The sequence below is a fragment of the Cebus imitator genome, unplaced genomic scaffold (assembly GCF_001604975.1).
Source record: "Cebus imitator isolate Cc_AM_T3 unplaced genomic scaffold, Cebus_imitator-1.0 Scaffold75, whole genome shotgun sequence".
Lineage (NCBI taxonomy): Eukaryota > Metazoa > Chordata > Mammalia > Primates > Cebidae > Cebus > Cebus imitator.
The window spans coordinates 4,157,768-4,177,386 of NW_016107390.1; the positions used below are offsets into that span (position 1 = coordinate 4,157,768).

The 19,619-nt window shown below is 34.3% G+C and overlaps 1 protein-coding gene across 3 annotated transcripts in view; it reads left to right on the forward strand.

The window, feature by feature from the left end:
- The window catches only part of AKT3 (AKT serine/threonine kinase 3), a 333,950-nt gene that overhangs the window by 270,212 nt on the left and 44,119 nt on the right, over window positions 1-19,619 (forward strand). For all 3 annotated transcript variants that reach the window (XM_017531949.2, XM_037739836.1, XM_017531947.2), the window contains 2 exons: window positions 1,913-2,054; window positions 12,946-13,160. In XM_017531949.2, the coding sequence (XP_017387438.1) occupies window positions 1,913-2,054; window positions 12,946-13,160 (357 nt within the window). The remainder of the gene's footprint in view (window positions 1-1,912; window positions 2,055-12,945; window positions 13,161-19,619) is intronic.

Below are 19,619 nucleotides of genomic sequence, written 5' to 3' on the forward strand. Positions count from 1 at the left end.
GAAGGAGGAAGAAGAGAGATTGTTTGAAAGAGGTGGAAAAAGGAGAGAAACCAGAGGCTGAGAAGAGACAGACAGACCAAGGTAGAGAGAGAAAAAAAACAGGAGAGATGAAGACTCTTGATGTTTCTGATGGGTTTCAGTACACAAGACTTACTGTCATTTGTGTGAATTGGGTTTGATTTCTAGTTTCTGGTTGGTAGAGAAACATTAGGAAGATGCAAGATAACTGAATTTGCAGAAAATAAAAAATTTTAATTTGGTCGGGCATAGTGGCTGACGCCTGTAATCCCAGACTTTGGGAGGCTGAGGTGGGTGGATTGCTTGAATTCAGAAGGTCGAGACCAACCTGGGCAACAAAGTGAGACCTCATCACTGTAAAAAACTAAGAGATTACGCAGGCATGGTGGTATGTTCCCATGGTCCCGGGCATTCAGGAGGCTGAGGTGGCTTTAACCTGGGAGGCAGAGGTTGCAGTGAGCTGTCATCACACAACTGCACTCCAGTTTGGGTGACAGAGTGAGCCTCTGTCTCAAAAAAAAATTTTTTTAAAACAAGTTCGGCAGTATATTTAGGGTTCATTCAGCTTTCTGTAGAAAAACATGGAAGTCAGATTTACTACTGTGAGATATGCTATACATGAAATGTATATCAAGCATTTGGCTTAGCTAAATAGCACATTGAAGTACTGTAGAAAAGGACTTTTGTCTATTCTGATCTTTGCTTCAGTGAACACAACTTGCCAAATGTATTTAGGTCTGGTTTACAAGACATTTGACAATGTGGCAGAGGGTATGATGTCATATTTTATATGACTAATATTTGTTTATGTTCTTATGTGGAGGTCTGTTTTAAATTTGATATTAACTTCAGAGCCCAAGTACATTCTTTCAAATGTCATCACATTAAGGAGTGGAATAATCTATTCTTTAAAAGTTAACTCTCATTCATCCTGCTAATATATTTTTCATATTTTGTATATTTTTTCTGTATGACAAAAGAAGTACCTTCAGGTTGTATCTACATGACTAGGCAAAGTTTTATGGGCCCTGACTACATAAGGCTGTACGATCACAACTCAGAACTCATCTGAGACTTTGTGTGATGATAATCATAATCTTAGGTTCAAATTAGCCCGAGTGGAACTGGCTAGTTACATTGTTATTTCTAACTGTGCTGGTTTTGTACAAATTCCTCCCTGCTTACACTTCATAATTTTCACCTGAGGCACATGATCCTGTTACTTGGTTAAATCTTTAAGATTTTCTTTGGTGTTTTGATTTAATAGGTTCAAAGAGACTCCAACTTTATAACATTTATGCTATATATTTTTATTAACTGTTGAATGTTTGACTTTGATATTCTTTTTCTTTTTATGTTTAAAAGGGTTGGTATTTCTTTATTACAAAGAACTGCAAAAGAGGATATCGCCTTACCTTACAAAATAAGATTTAGGTTTGATTTACAAGCACCACCAAAAAACATTTCTGTAAGTGAATATTTTATAATAGCAATAGATTCCCAAGAGAAATTGTTGAAAACCATCTGTATATGTCTAGAAGAAGATACTCATCTCTTTGGGATTGTTTAAATCACATTTCCTTTTTTAAAAAAAGAGAGGGTTGATGTTTGTTTTGAAAAGTTGATTAGGCTCTAATTTTCAGAACTTATGCAATAATGGCTCTTAAAGCTGTATCACTCATTTTCGTTGGTTTAAAAACAGATTAATTTTATCAGTCGGAAGTACTTGATAAAACATGTTCCTTTTTACACATGAATCAACAGGGTTTGTAAGTACTAAAAGTTCTATTAACTACAGCTATGTCCTGTTTCCAGAATACTTTACTCAGCATTCGGTAATTTTTCAAAACGGTATTTTCCTGTTGAAGACTATAGAACAAATTATGTTATTTTTTCTTAATACACAGTTGGAGAATCTAATGCTGGATAAAGATGGCCACATAAAAATTACAGACTTTGGACTTTGCAAGGAAGGGATCACAGATGCAGCCACCATGAAGACATTCTGTGGTACTCCAGAATATCTGGCACCAGAGGTAGGCTTTGCTTCCATTAATAGGAAAAATAACATTGACATAATTTTTTGCAAATTAAACCATTTAAGCATTAAAAATTAACTGTAGTACCTACTACTTTTATCTGTATTTCAACCTGAAACAGAATTTTTTTGTTCTTGTTATAATGGGGTATTATAGGTTCAAGAATATACTGAAAGTAGATTTTATAAACTATAAGCACAGAGGTACCAACTAAAGTCGATTAAATCAATTTTTATTTCTTGGCCATATCTATTTTATCTTGGCTATATCCATTTTGATTCATTTATTATAATAGAATATTTGATTTCTGCAAGAATATTTATATTTTTGTAAACCATCTTGGACTTTCCTTAGAAACAAACAGTGATTTTTAATTTATAGTATTGTGGGTTTATTAAAAATTATTTTATTGGGAAAGTTACTGAAATGACAGTCGCTGCATTTTGGTATTTATGTCAAAGGAAGCTCAAAACTGGTAACCTCCCTGTGCTAAGGGTTCCACAATAATTTATTTATTTGTTTATTCAACAAATATTTATTGTGTATCTGCTGTATCTCAGGTACTTTTCTGGATGATGTGGTTACAGGAGCAAGACAGAAAAGGACCCTACCCTGAGGGAACTTAACTTTCAGTAGAGGGAGTTAGACTAAATAAATGAATGAATGAATGAATGACGTAATGTCTTAAGTTCCATAAATGGAAGAAAAAAAAAGATTAAATGTAAGTGTGTGGCGTGGCTGTTGTAGATGGTGTTCCAGTTACCAATGCTGTATAACAAACCACTCTAATTCTTAGCAGTGGAAAAAAACATTTTATATAAAATATTGGATTTTCTGAATCAGGAATGCAGATGGGGACAGCAAGGATAGCTAATTTATGCTCCACTGTGTATGAGGCCTAAGCTTGAAAGACTTTATAGTGAAAGCATGATTCTGTAGCCGGAGGCTGGAGTCATCCAGAAGCATCTTCACTCATATGTCAGACAGTTCTGCTGGCTGTCCGTTGGTACCTTATTTGGGCTGTTGGCAGGAGCACTTACATGTAACCCTTCTCTCTATGTGGTCTGGCCTTCCTCATAATGACAATTTCAATGTAGTCAGACTTCTTTCATTTGAGCTCTAAAAGCAAATGTCCTAGGGAACGCATTAGAAACTGCATGGTTCCTTTGTTTCCAACAAGTAAACCATCAAGACTACTAACTTTTAAAAACTTGATTTCACAGATATTTTTTATAATTGGAGTACAATTCATATACTATGAAACTTACTCTTTTAAAGTATACACTTTGGTGGTTTTTAGTATGTTCACAGAGTTGTACAGCTATCACTGCTGTCTAATTCCAGAATATTTTCATCACTCCAGCAAAAACCCCATGCCTGTTAACTCCTCATTCTTCCTTCCCCCGTAGGCAACCACTGATCTACTTTTTGTCTCTATAGATTAACCTATTATAGGCATTTCATACAAATGAAGTCATACAGTATGGAGTCTTCTGTGGCTGGCTTCTTTCACTCAGCATCATGTTTTCAGTGTTGCTCCCTGTTTTAGCATGTTACTGTTACTGCATTCCTTTTTATGGCTGGATGATATTCCATTGTATGGATAATACATTTTGTTTATTTGTTCAGCAGCTGATGTACATTTGGGGTGCATCCATTTTTTGGCTATTATGAATAATACTGCTATGAACATTTGTTTATGCATCTCCTCTTGGGGCCTATTTTCAGAAATCATACAACATCATTTCTGTCATACCATTACTCCCTAAAGCACTTGTAAGCCTGCATAGGTTTAAGTGGTGGAGACAGAGACCCCACCTTTACGTTGCAGAATTATACATTGCAGAAGAGCATGTGAGATGGGAGATACTGCCACAGCCATCTTTGGAAAATAACATCTTTCACAGATAGGATGTTCAGGGAAAGTGATGGTTGATGGAAAGTGATGGTACCTGTTGCAAAGGTACAGGGGAAGAGCTTTCCAAAGAGAGCAGCTGGTGCCCCATTTCCCCTTAAACTCCAATACAGTTAGTGGGGCTATAGCCAAATAGGGAGGTGTTAATATTTGATGGGTGAGGGTTACTATTTAATGAGCATCTACTGTGTGCCACATGCTGTGTAGATGCATTACATCTATTGTTTCATTTAACATTTGGAATAGTCTTTGATGATTGATAGCAAATAGAATTTTTTTTTTTTAAAGTGAGGGAACATAAGATCAAAATGTTTAAGTGTGATCTGTACACAACTAGGAGATGGTAGAAGTGTAATGAAGATTCTAATTAGTTTATCTGACTATAAAGTCCACTTTTATTTTTTAAACTACATACGTTCCGGCCTCAAAACTCATAATTTGAAGACCACTTACAGATATAAATAATCATAATTTTTAAATGAATGCTTTGTAAATGTCCAACAGGAAAAGATAATCAAAAGAAATTTGGAAGTAAAATAAATCCCCAGTGATACCAGCATTCCTTATACATATAGTAATCATGCTGGTCTAGTCTAATTGTTCTTTTCAACTAGGGATTAAATTTACATTTCAACAATGTTAAGTTACTGTAAATAAGCGCTACTATTTAAAATACAATAAATTTCCTATTTTTTTTTGCCAAAAATATCATTTTCTCTCTTTAAAATTCTGTAGTTTGGAATTCTCTATTTTTGTGGTTGAATTGGGTAAAACTTTAGTAACACTATTTCTTGTTTATTCAAATACAATGTTTTCTGGAATAAAATTGTTTTTATAAATGTAATGAAAAACTATTTGTTTCTCTGGAGTTTAGTTACCCCTGCTGTACATTTGCTGTGGAAGAGGATATATCATACTTAGAATAACAAAATTAGTTGTGTCACAATTAGGGTAAATTATTTCTGAAGAAGATGGAATACATCTCATTTAAGAAGCAGATGATCTGAGAAACAAAGATATTTCCTATGCAATGTTATCAACTGAAAAACAAATTAAGAATTTAATGCAAGAAGAGTCCACTTGTTTCTGAATGGAAAGTTTACAGTTCCCACAAAATTATAAATTTCTCTTTATAGACAAGAAAACATTTCTGCATACTTTAATATTCTAAAAGTCTGGTTTTTAAAAACAGTTTGTATGCCCATCCTTGGTTGATACAGGTTGATTCATAATTAAAATCTTGACACCATATTTTTATAGGGAAGAGTGATTATTGTTGTTGTTATTTGACTGTAAGAAATCTTGAAACAACTAACTCGTTATGAAACTTTAACATTTATATTTGAAATATTGTGTCACATATTGTATTTTTAAAACTTTGATTGTGTTTACCCTTACTTAAAAAATAAGAATTTAGTTCCTTTATTCTGGTCTTCAGTGTGGACCATTTTACTGAGAAACACTCATTCATTCATTAAAGAACTATTTATTGAATGTTTATTAAGTATTAGGCATTATGTTAGGTACTGGGAATACAATGATGGTAGGAAATGTTTTTTATTTTCAAGTGGCTTGCTGTTTACTAAGGTGATAAGATATGGAAAACAAATTACTGTGCAAGAAAATTGCTTTACTAGTTATATACAGTGGAGTGGAAGGAAAAGGAAAAGTGCTTAAGCCTGCAGGGAGGGACTGGCAGTGGAAAAGGGGAAGCAGGAAGAGAGGAGGCTGGGCATATAGGGGTTGAAACGTAACCGAGTTTTATATTTGATCCTGTGGTTAAGGGAGAATCACTTGTAAATTTAGAGCAAGGCAATACTGTGATCAGATTTACATGGTCAGTGTTAGGGAGGGATTGGCAGGAGCTGAAGCTAGCCTCTTCCTTTTACCTCAGATGGTGTCTCTCACTTTTTTTGGACCTTGAAATTTCTAGTACGTGACCATCATTACTGCTGGACTTTTCATAATAGTACTAGAAGTAGTAGTTGTGTGTCAAATCTGTAATACATTCTTGACTACTACTTCTCTTGTGAATGACTCACTGTCAACATTTTCCCTTCTGTTTTTTGCAGAAGACTTGCTTGCATATTATGCAGGAATCTTGCTGCAACCTGTACATCATCTAGCAATATTGTTCCTTCACCTTTCACGTTGTTTTAATCTGGTAGGAAGACAGGTGAAGGGTATTTTGAACATACTTCACAAAGAGTGTTAGAAATCAGTTTAAAGCCAGTTTATTACATGTCCAATGTCAGATTCATGGCAGGTTTTAAAATAAGCTTAAATGAATTTAATTTGTTTCTTGTGGCAAATTAGGAAAAGATAAAACTTAGAAATATGCCATTTGTTGAAAAAAGAGTATTTTTAAGGTATTTGTTCTCTTACCTCTTTTGATGAAGAATGCGGCTTACAATGCAGTTTTCCAACTTGGGAAGCATTTTACAATATTGTTAATGGAGAACAGGCTGCTTTTTGTTTTGTGTTGTATTTTTAACAGGTTATACACGTTCAGTCCTCGCTGGCATACACACTGTGCATTCAGTGTGCCACATCTCTAAAACTGCATTTGCATGTATAGTTTTAAATGAATGTACTTTTGCTCTTTTGTACATGAGAAGGAAATAAACTTGATATATAGTAAAATACGGGCCATGGGATTTTGTTCTTATAATCTGTGCTGTATTTTCACACCTAGAAATTATAAAAGAAATTAGAAATCACATATAAACTCTTACTGTTAAATTTTATTATTTGATTTGGCTCCTATTGAATCCAAACCATTTTATGCAGTGCTAATTATTTAGAGTCTCAGCTTTGCTCTTGAGTTAGCAGTACCTGATCAACTTTCCAACTGTAAAACAGTTTGAAAATCAAATGTAGCCTACATGCAAGACCCAACAAAATTAAAAGTGTTAAGTGCGTTTTGGCAGTTCACTTTTATTATGCCCAGTCCTCAAATGTACCAGCAGATAATCATCTGAATGTTAGTTATTTTTCACATGCTTATGTGATCACACAAAAAGTACATGCTAAAAAGAAGCAGATGGTGACAGATGGGGAAGGTTGAATAAGGTGGTTTTGGAAACCTAGAGAAATGCACTTCTGTAATAGTGTAAAAATAAAAATTATTTGATAATCAAGTTAGAACTAACAAAGATTGCAAAAAATGACTTGATTGTTGGGAAATATGTAATATCTAGCTGTGGTTGTTGAGCAAAAGAGTACATTATTTTATTTCATCTAACTGTGAAATGATTTTTTTTTCCTGAGTGGCTAAAGTGCACTATTTGATGCATTCTTTTTAGTTTTTTAGATCCCCATTCTTAGAAAACATTTCACTTGCTATTATTTTACTTATTTTCTTTTGAAACTGACTATCTTTAATATCTTGCATATAATGTAACATTTTAAAAATAGCTGAAATAGATTAAAATATTTTGATAACCATTTTGAGGCAAGATTTGCTCAAAGTCATTGTGTTAGGTCATAGTATAAATGGAGATTAAATTCTATATAAATTTAAAATCTAAGACACATATTAGTTTCCACAAAGGGTAGTAAAGGAGGTGCTAGGGTGTGGAGTAGTGTTGTAGGCATGGGGAAGAGTTAGAAGCTAACTTGATTGAAATGTATTAAATAGAATTTTCTTTATTTTAAATCCAACAAAGAATAAATGTAAAATATGTCATTTTGTGGGTGCTGCCAATATTGTTTTTAGGAGAGCTGAAGAGAAATGAATGAAGCGAAAGTTACATATGTTTGAACATTTAATCTGTAGGTAAAAATAGAAGCACATGTGGTTACATTCTGATTAGTCTTTGTACATAGTTCTACTAAATTCCAGCAGATTGTAGAACTAGTCTTAGAATCTCTAAGCTTTTTGTGAAAATAAAGAGTTGCTTTCGTGGCCTTTCTAAAATTGTAACAATCCTAACATTTTATTTACTTATTAATAATTCCTATAATATCTATCTATCTGGGGTATTTTTGAAAACCTTCATCTTCTGGTAATTCAGAGAAGGTCTCATCATCATGATTAAAGGGAACATTAGGGAGTGCAGGGATGAGTTCAGATAGAAGTTGTCTGCTCTATAGTTAGAATTCATATTTCAGAACATCTCTCATAGGAGTTGGTTTACTATTTAGTTGAATATATTTAATTTCTTTCTATAGTATGTAGCTATTTTATACGTTTTTCTGGGTAATATTAAAAGCCATTCCATTTTATCTCATAATTGGACATTGTTTAAATATGAACTAAAATGGAATTAACGCCTCTCAATGTTTATAAGTGGCATCTTTTACTTACTTAGAGGTCTGTCAGTTCTTATAGTATCTATTTTTCGCCCTAACTTCTTTTCAATGTTACATGGTCTTTTGGCTTAACAGAATATTTGCATTGAGTACTTTGGTGTGATTCTAGTTTAAGCACAAAGTTTAATTTTAAATTCGCTGTAGCATGAGAACATATACAAAACTAACCCTAACTGGGAGCACTGGTGATTACCTGTAGTATTTTACTATAGCTATTGTTACTTGGGTTGTAAAGACTCAGTTTCTTGGAATCCTATAATGTCTATTGCTTCAGAATAAAAAAGAAGTATAGAAATATCTTGGAAGATATGTGTAAGTATGATTTAATCATCATTGTACCCATTTAGCCTGTGTAAGTATGATTTAATCATCGTTATTGTATCCATTTAGCTTTTCTTGTTGAAGGATTTTTCCTATGCTAGCCAGAGTTTGCTTTTTAAAGGACGACGTTAACTGTGTACAAGTGTTTGTGTGTGCATGCTAGGAGCGGTGGCCATAAAGCTTACAGCATTCTCATTCATGGCAAATGGTATTGGCAGTTGCTGTCACGTAAGAATTATTAAAGCAGTGAGAAATAGTTAAAAAATTTATTTATGAATAAAATACCAAGCAGCCGTAGAATTTATAATCTTATGAATTGAAATAGATACGTTTCCTGAAGCTGCAGTTGATTTTAAAATCTGAATGAGAAAATTTATAGGTCATTTTTTTCTTAGCCCATACCTGTGATGTTAAGAATATATGAAAGGCTCCCATAAATGATAAATGTTATAGATGTATATTTAAGTATAAAACAACACATCTATCAGTTACCTGAAATGTAAGGCTACCAGAAAAAAAAAATATTTTTTTTGAATTAGCAGTAAATTGGTTCATCCAAGTTCTCAGTTTACTTTCACAACATAGGTGTGCAGACAGTTTGTTTAGATGTTTAATTTTTTCCCCCATCTGTTCTGTCAGGATTATTGATTGAGCAGTAAGCCACTCCAGGGCATACATAGCCTCCTTATAATTGCTTGCCTCGGGTGCATTGTGTGGCCTGGTGGGCAAGCTGAGAGAGGTGTCCCTGTAACCCACTAGTAAATCCTCCTGAAAAAAAGAATATTGGAATGAATAGATTTTATTTTAATACCCATTAGCCAAATAAATATTTACATTGGTAACTCTAATTGGTGGTATCATTTAAAAATGTGTAGGTTTTCACTTAATATCATTCTTTGAACTGAATAACAATTTAAGAACTAATTTTTTTTTAACTCCCCTGATTGTTTTATAAATGGAAGTGTCCTCATCAAATATTACGGAATAGTAATCAAATATTTCCAGGATATTCAGTGTTAGTTTGTATTTGCTGTAACCTCCTCGAGGCTTAGGTTTTATCGTATCAGAAAGTAACGCAGTTTCTGGCTCCTATTAGAAATAAAGCCTTGTTTTCTAGAGTTTGTGCTCTGTTTGAGTTTTCATTTAATGTGACCTCGCATCATTTTTTAACATTTACATTTCTTTTAATGTTCCAAATCCCCTCTTGCCTGTCTGCTCTGTGTGGGCATTTGTGTTAAAGGTAGGTATAAAGTACAACTACATCTGTGGTTACAAAGGACTGTAGGGGTAAGGGAAGTACCAAATGTCTGCTTTCCTGTTTAAACTTTGAGTTTCATTTAAAGGTCGGTAATATTGCTTTTATGGAAGAGAGACACAAGTTTATTTCTTCAAGATAAATCTGTTATCACTGGATTTTTTTCAGGAGCATATTCTGATCTGCATTTATATCCAAATTGTTTGAGAAATTACATTTTTTTTGCTTGTTTATATTTTTCCCCATTTATTTATTTTATTGCATTTCAGGTTTTGGGGTACATGTGAAGAACATGCAAGAAATTACATTTTAATGAAGTTGACGTATGGTCTACCATTATTGTACCTGTCTGTTTTATCACTATTTATCATACCTTTCAGCCAGCCCTCACAATAACCATGAAATAAATAAACCTTTTAGCTAGAAAAAAAAATTTTAGAGGTAGCCAGAAAGAATTTGCAATCCTTAACTTAAAAAAATGTAAATTTTATATTATATATTTATAGAAAAATAAATGCTTTGGGTAGGGAGAAAAAATTATCTTCTAAAAATAATCTGAAAGAGGTTATTGGATTCAAATTGTTTAATTTGACTGTGGGATTTCTAGGATATTTTAAAATATTGTGTTTTGAAATAATTTAGATTCAAGAAAGGGAAAGGATATTGTTTAAATAGTGGGAACATATATATCCACATGTAGGATACTGTAATTATTATTTTTATTTCTTGTATGTTTCATCTTAGAACTCTTTGGAGATAGGATTTGAATAAAAGTTTTTCTAATTGATAGTGAAGTCTCTTAGGTAAAGAGGGATGGCTTAGTTGTTAGGGCGTTTTCTCTTCAGCATTGCTTAAGTTTGCATGCCAGTAAGACAATACCCTACTTCAGTTTTGTTCAGTACAAAGTGATACGGCAAACAGTTCTAATTATAGCATTATGTATCTGTATATCAATTAAAGCACGTATGTTCAGAGGCAAACTCACTTATTTTGAAAATCAGTATTCATTTTACAGAGCTAAGTAAAATGTATTTTATCAAACAGATTTTTTTACAATGCAGTTTTATTTTTCAGTTGCTTATTTCTCTTCAAAAATAAAAACCCTCTTTTTATGTACTCACTTTCCCTTCTGGCTGCAAACCAGGTATTTAAACAAAAATAAAGGATTGCCAGTTTTGCCAGCTGGGGATGAGAACCCGGCTGGTGAAATGTGGGTTCGGGAGGCAGTTAATCCAGCTTTTATGCTTTTTATGGTTTTATGAAAAAAGAGGTTAAAAACCACATTTGGCTCCTTTTCGTGTATGCCACTGTTTTGTTGGTGTTGTAGGAATACAGTTAAAGGTTAGTTAGATTTAAATTTTTTTGTTGTTATTAAAATCCTGTGTCAATTAGATAAAGGCCCACAAACAGTGCGTTCTACTAATTGGCCATGATAGATCCTTGAATCATCAAAAGTCACTGGTATTTTAAAATTATACGTGCAGCATTTCCTTTAACATAAATACATAAGTAGAATTTTTTCTGCTTTTTTAGGTTATTTCTTGTTTTCTATTTGTTCTCATATTACTCATTTCAAACAAGTAAAAATATGACATTCTTTTGGCTAATGATGAAAACTAGAATTTGCTCTTCTTCCAGAAAATGTTTTTCTTAGTTTGTGATTTACAAAAGATTTCTAGAAAAGCATAGGATCTAAACTTGTGTTCATATCTTACCAGTGAAGTTTTCAGTTTTTTTAAGCCATAAAACAAACAGTGATGTAATTGAATTAAAAAATAAAAATGCTTACCGACTAAATCTTTTAAGTAACATATTCTTTTCTGATAAATTATATCCTTTGTCTTTAAATACCCTACCAACGTGCCTTTCATAGTATTTTTAGGTAATCATAATGTAACTGTCAAAAATATCACCTGTAATTCCGTGAGATTATTGGGAAATTTAAATAAAAGTCATATAAGAGTAATATTCAAGAAAATATTTAATTTGAACCAAGAAAGTTTGGAACAGAAGTTTCACCTTATCAAATGTTCTCTTGTGTAATGGGTTATAAGTGTTTTAAATTGATAGATTCATATATGTGGTTTTCCTGATCTGGTTTTCCAGAGCTGAAAGGATCAAATAAAGTAAGTTTTAAGATTATCAGACATAGTTTGAAACTAAAATATTGAAAGTTCCATATAGATAGGAATATTCCATTGGATGAGGAACAAATCTGAGAAAAAGATAAAACCAAATTTTTCCAGGGACAAATGGTAAGTTACCATGTTCCCATTTGAACAGGTTGCTCCAATGTAGGTAAACAGATACTTTTATATCATTTCTAACTAAATTTATTTTGCAAGTAATGTATTTTGGGAAAAATTTAAGGACATATACCACACAGATAGTAAATTTTTGGCTGTAACAGAAATTTTTGTTGTGAGGTACAAAGCTGTGGCTACTAAAATTTATTTATTACTACTCATACCATAAGCCTTTATATTCACTTTGTTGATTAAATAGTTCCAGAAGGGGTTGAAACATATAGGGACATCCAAAGGTTTTCAAACATTTTAATGATTATCATGCCCTGTACACTTCTCCATTACATTGTCTTTCTTTACTACTGTCTTTCACTGTTTAATTTGTATTATTTAGTTATTCTTAAAGCAGGAGTGTGCAGTGCACATAATATGCTCTATAATCAGCACACCTTAGCTCTGAGTTGTTACTTAAAGTCCACATGGGTAGAACCAGAATGAAAAAGTCAGTAGGCCTAGGAAAAGATATGTAAATATGCTAGCTAACGTTTTTCATTTGATCCTTATGTATATTCAGGTACTTGGGATTTTTTTTTTGGTACGACCTGCCCCTTTTTTTGGACACTGACCATATCTGGATTTATTTTGAATATTTCACGTTTGGTGTGATTTATATTTTTCATAGGATGCTCCAGAGTTTAAATGTCAAGATCTCAAAACAGACTAGTACCTAGGCTTTGAAAGTTAAGATTCATTTTTATGTAAAAATCTTATGTTTTATGAATAATGCTTTAAAAGTTAACATATGATAAGCAATGTTTTTGCTGCTTTCACTTTTAGGTGTTAGAAGATAATGACTATGGCCGAGCAGTAGACTGGTGGGGCCTCGGGGTTGTCATGTATGAAATGATGTGTGGGAGGTTACCTTTCTACAACCAGGACCATGAGAAACTTTTCGAACTCATATTAATGGAAGACATTAAATTTCCTCGAACACTCTCTTCAGATGCAAAATCATTGCTTTCAGGGCTCTTGATAAAGGATCCAAATAAACGGTAAGCTTCAAATAACGCTCAGCGAATTACTGATGAGTGTGGTTAAAAAGTGAGATATGGAAATTAATTCAAATATAACTAACTCCAAGAAGCAATGTATTTGGTGTAGACATCTTCCTACTGAGATTCTGACTTATTTTTAACTGCATAATATGGAATGTTTAAAAATTTTTCTCAACTCTTTCCTAACTTGGAAATTTTATGCAGATTTACCAAATAAGGATTTTGAGAGTTTCATTATCCATATTATGAGTGAAAATTTCTTAATTGCTCTGTTACTTGATCTTGTGGAGATGGGAGAATACCTTTTCTTTCTTTCAGTCTCTGGGCCTTTGTATTTCTTATAAAAGGAAAAGACCTATTTTTCAATATTCTCCTCCCACCACAACCTGTGTTAACATATCTAACTGCCTGCTTTTGTTTTGTTTTGTTTTGGTTTGGTTTGGTTTGGGTTTTTTTCGAGACATTGTCTCACTCTGCTACCCAGGCTGAAGGGCAGTGGCGCAATCTTGGTTCACTGCAGCGTAGTTTCCCAGGTTCAAGTGATTCTCCTGTCTCAGCCTCCTAAGTAGCTGGGACTACAGGCACCTGCCACCTTACTCGGCTAATTTTTGTATTTTTGTTAGAGACTGCGTTTTGCCATGTTGGCCAGGCTGGTCTTGAACTCCCGACCTCAAGTGATCTGCCTGCCTCAGCGTACCAAAGTGCTGGGATTATAGGCGGGAGCCACCACACCCAGCCTCTAACTACTTTTTCATTTGTTGTTTGAAAATACTATTTTCTCTGCATAGCTGAAAGGGTTGATGTCAAAAAAAAAAAAAAATTGTACACAGTTTGTATTTCTGTTTTTGTAGCTGCAGCTATGACCTAAAGAATCCTTTGGCTCTTGCTGCTTTGTTCATTGAGCTACAGGATTTTTTGTTCATGTTCATAAATTCATTCACCTACATCTTTTGTAAATCATATGTGAAACGACTATTCATTTTAAAATGTCCCTTAACATGTGTGTTTGTATATGTATATATCTAACTTCCCATCTAGGTATCTATGCATATCAGTATTTCTCTGAGTCTACTCATTTGAAGCATAGATGATTTCATTTATTGTTTTATCTTCTATAATACCTCACATAGGGTTTTGTTAAAATGTTTTATTTATGCTTGATGCATGCTCTCTCTTTACACACACACACACACACACACACACACACACACACTTGTATACACGCAGACATACACATACACTGATTGGATTGAGTGAATCCCAAAGAGTTGGATTTCTAAGTCTACCTTATAAATGGTTTTCACAACGTGCTTCTAGCTTTTAAATTTACAAGGAACATGACTTTATCTTCAGCAAAAATAAGCAAACATAATAAAGAGATACTGTCTTTTTGCTTTGCGAAGAACCATACAAAAAACATTTTGTAATCCTAGCTACAGGTATTATTTATGTGTATAAAGTGATTTCGTTTTCTTTTTCAGAGCACTTTCACATCTATAACTCCCTTGATGTTTCAGTAGCGTTGTTGGGTGCATAGGGAAGATACTATTCTCTTTTCCATTTGATAGAGTTGAAAACAGGCCCAGAGAGGGTTAGGTGACTTATTCAAGATCTCTTAGAACATTCCTACAGACCAAGAGTAGAAATCAAGTTTCTTGGTGCCTATTTGGCATTTCTTATGTGTCTTATTTTCAGTGCAACGATTTCTGAGTTCAGGTTTTGAAATGTGTTCCATTTAATAGCATTCTTTTACAATTAAGTAATGAGTAGCACCTGGTGATAGGTAACCTTTAAACAGAGTGGTGGTGTTTAACTTTTTTTTGAGTCGTTCACTAGGTTATAGTGTAGTGGTGCAATCTCAGCTCACTGCAACCTCTGCCTCCTGGGTTCAAGCGATTCCCCTGCCTCAGCTTCTTGAGTAGCTGGGACTATAGTTGCATGCCACCACGCCTGGCTAATTTTCTTTCTTTCTTTTTTTTTAGTAGAGATGGAGTTTTACCATGTTGGCCAGGCTGGTCGTGAACTCCTGATCTTGTGATCTGCCCGCCTTGGCATCCCAAAGTGCTGGGATTATAAGTGTGAGCCATCGCGCCCGGCCGACTTTTATCTATTTGATTTTTTAATCTAATATTTGGCTTGGTATTCAAGGCAGTGAATTTTTATCTCATCCTTTTCTTATTCCTGTGGGCAACTTTGACCACTCTTTACTTTGTGGCCCTTTTTATAAGTGGCTAGTAGAACAAAATATACTTGCGGTTTTCCTGTGTATGTCTCATTCATTTTTTTATTTGTCAGCCCACTCCATGAATAGCACATAGTTGATAGTTAGGAACTATTGAATGAATGTGAGGCAAATTCTTTGAATGTTAACTGCCTGGTATGTATTCATAGAACAATTCCTGTTTGTTCACCAGGAGGTTGATATTGATCTAAAGGGAAGATGCAGTATTTTCAGTGATCTAATATTTTATAATAGATGTGTCAAGCCTCTCCACTGCTGCATCAAGATACAGGGAATACAGGGATGAGTGAGATGAACCAGTCTCTGCTCTAGATGTTCATAGAATAATTTGGGGCACAAAACATATACTCACAGATGTTCAGGTCAAACTATGTACAAAGTACTGTTGAAGTTATTAGTTTTGTCTAGGGATTGGGGGACTTGAGCTGAATCAGGAAGGAGTTTGAATTTGCAGTGGCACTCAAGCACAGAAATTTACATGTAGAGTATAGCTAAGATTGCAAAATAACGTGGCATTTGAGAAGTTTAGTGACTGGAGTGTAGAATATGAGTTGGCTAGCATTGGGAAATGAAGCTGATATGTTAGATTGTAGGGATCTTAGGTTTCTTAGAAAAATTTAATCTTTATTCAGAAGGGGATGAGATAACTGCTGAAGTATTTAAAGCAAAGGATAGTATAATCGGATTTGTGTCATGAAAAGGTAACTGACAGCTTTGCCATGGACAGATGAGATGAGTGAGGATCCAGAGGCAGGCAGAGCAGTGAAAAATGTTCATGGGGCCAGGCACAATGGCTCACGCCTGTAATCCCAGCCTTTTGGGAGCTGTGGCAGGAAGATCACTTGAGGTTGGGAGTTCAAGAACAGCCTGGGCAACATAGCAAGATCCATCTTTGTTTAAAAAAAAAAAAATGCTGGATGTGGTGGCACATGCTGTAGTCCCAGTTGGTTGGGAGGCTGAGGTGGGAGACTTGCTGGAGCCCAGGAGGTCGAGACTGCAGTGAGCCAAACTGATGCCATTGCACTCCAGCCTGGACAGTGGGGTGAGTCCCTGTCTTTAAAAAAAAAAAAAAAGGAATATTTATGGAATGGTTCAGATAATAGATGGGTTCCTTCCTGAAGCAGCAGTACACAAGTGATAGATAGAGGTGAATGATTAACTAGAAACTGTGAGGAAGTAGAAGGAGTCAGGAATGCCTCTGAGGTTTCCAGCTAGGGTGATTCACAGACAGGGAATGCAAATGAAGGAGGCTTGATGGCGGTAGATGTTGATACTAACTTTGCATACACTGAGTGAAGTTTTTATAGAAAACCAAGACGGAAATGTCAAGTGAGCAGCTGGAAATAATAGAATCAATACTCAAAAGAAACACAGTACCTGATTATATGGATTGGAAGCCATAAATATATCTAGGAGGTAGCTAGAACCAAGACAGTAGTGGTGAGGGAAGTGTATGAGGAGAAGAGGGCCTAGGACAGAGTCTTAGGAAACCTCAGTTTCAGGGATAGAAAGAAAAGAAAGCCAACAAAGGACCTTGAAAAGTCTTGGGAAACATAGGTAATGATGGCATTATAATATACCTCTTCATTTGTTCTGTGCAGCTATTTTAGATACTACCGGAGTTTTTCTGGTATCTTTTATTGAATTGCTGTCAGTTCTATCAAAGGGTCAACTATCATTTTGCTTTGATTTCTTACTCTCCATCCTTTCTATTCATTCTATTAATCCCTCCTTTATCTTCCTATGCAAAGTTGATAGGAAAAGCATGACCTCCTGTATTCACTAACATTAGGAAAATGTGTAGTCTGTGATGTTCCTCATAGTAAAGAATTCATAGTAGCTGAGAATTTAGTTTGGCATCCTGATACTGTATTTTAGACATAAATATCTTACTTCAAAGCATATTTTGTTATTATTTTTGAAGTCTTAAACTGTATATTAGAGAGCCATTGACACTGAAATTTTTGACAGTTTCACACATTGAGGAAGTGTGTTAAAGAATTTCTCCTAGCTTCTCAAATGGAAGTCTGATTGTATTCTTAGACTTTGCATAGTATTCATAGCTGATATTTCAGCTTTATATGTATTTGATAAATATAGAATAAATGCTGGCTATGTTCAAAACCAAAGTATTGCTAGAAAACTTGAGTTACAAAAATGGATAACTAAAGCTGGATTAAAGCATTTTGTTTACAAAATGATTATGATTCTCCACTCCAACTCTCGTCTGAAATACAATTCAAATGAAACACTATTGAAATAAACTATAACGTAAGTGTAAGAAAATGCCATGGAGCTTTGATATGTGTCTAATGCAGACTATGTTGATATGCACTTGAAAATACTAAATGCTTTTCAGAAACGTGTTTTGGTGCTTTTGCTTCTCTGGTTCCCTAAGCACAAGCTTTCTAGAATGCCTTTTGGATAATCCAGCACTGACCTGGCCTTCAAAGGAGTTTGCAGTCTCCTGGGACGAAACGTACACAATTGAAATAGAATGAGAAAGAGGGCAGGGACTGAAATGCTGAGCCCTCACTGAATTCAGAACTACCAGTCTGAAAATTCAAATGCAAACATCGAACAGCCCTTTTATGATCAAATCTAAAAGTCCCATCTCTGGGGTATAGTTCATTTAGAGAATTTTACAAGGAGCTGGGAGTTGGAGACCCATCTGGTGGGAATCAGTTATCACTAAAGAAACTCAGGTATCAGCTGATTGTTTTCCATTTTGACTGTGTCAAAGGATCCTATGTCCTTCCCAGTCATGTATTTCTTATATCTAATAACCAGAATTCATTAGAATTACATAATTACAAATGATTTCTGACCTACGATGGCTTGACAGATTTTTGACTTTATGATGGTGTGAAAGTGATGTATATTTAGTATGCTTCTCAGCTAATGATGGAGTGGCATCCTGATAAACGCATCTTAAGTTGAAATGTAGGTTTATCTAGACGTAACCGCCATTGGTAAGTTTAGGAGCATCTGTACATGGTTTTCTTCCAACCCAGTATTGTGTTGGAGTTGGCATATACCATCTCACAAGAGCCAGCTGTTACATTTTCAGCAATTTTGTGAGCTGGTTGTAGATTACAGTCATTATTAAAAATTAAATTGTGTAAATTTACTGATTAAGAAAGGAAAAGCAAAGCTCATAGATACTGAAAATGCATCGGTCCTTAATTTGTTATGTTTCACGGTTGTCTTTATTTTTGAGATGAGTTATGTCAGCTGTATCTGTATGGACATAATAAATAATGGTTTACTATGATACAGCTCTTCCTGCCTCCATGTTCGGCAACATCATATTGGTACCTTGAAATGGGCCATGGTGGGAGAATTTATACCACCAAAATTGGCAAATACTATGAGCTGGGGCTGAACTTACTGTTTTGTTGATTGTTTAGACTTAAGAGAAAATGTTAATAATGCAGATTAAATTTAAAAGTTTGTTGTGTCCATAATCATTACATTGTAAATAGTAACAAAAAAATGAGTATTCTTCCACTGTTCCAAAATTTTTAACCATTTAGCAAAGAAGTCACTCACATTATTGACAAGTGAAGTCTAGAGTCTCCATTTTATCACTTTCACCTTTGACTTAAACAAAAATGTCAGCTAGTATTCATGTTAGAACTAGTCATAAGTTGCATCCATTAGTGGCTTTGGAGTACAGTAAAAATTAAGTCTTCTGTGAAAATCAGGTGACTAATTTACAATACAGAACATTGTATATTTTATGATGTTTGTAAATTTTGTATTTTGCATTCTTTGTCATTAAAATTTAAATTTATATGTCTAGGGTGTGGTGGTGTTTAGGCCAGGCGAGGTGCAGTCCCAGCAGCTCCATGGCTGCTCTGCTCTGAGCACCTGGCATGTCCTGTGCCCTTGGGGGAAAAAAAAAAAAAAAAGAAAAAAAATTGTATGTCTATAAATGTATGATTGCTCACAGAGAGCTGGTTGTTAAGCATTTACCAACACGTATAATTTCTAACAATGAACAAGTCCAAACATCCTTACTATGTTAAATTCAAATTTAAATAGGTTTATTTCTTCTTTCTTTCCTTGTTCTTTTTCCCTCCCTTCTTCCTGTTCTTCCTATTTCTCATTTTTCTTTTATTCTTAGTAATATGTACTATATTAAACTGAGTAAGCCAAAAAACACCTGAATTTCTTTTACCTGTTATTGTATTCGTCCGTTTTCCTACTGC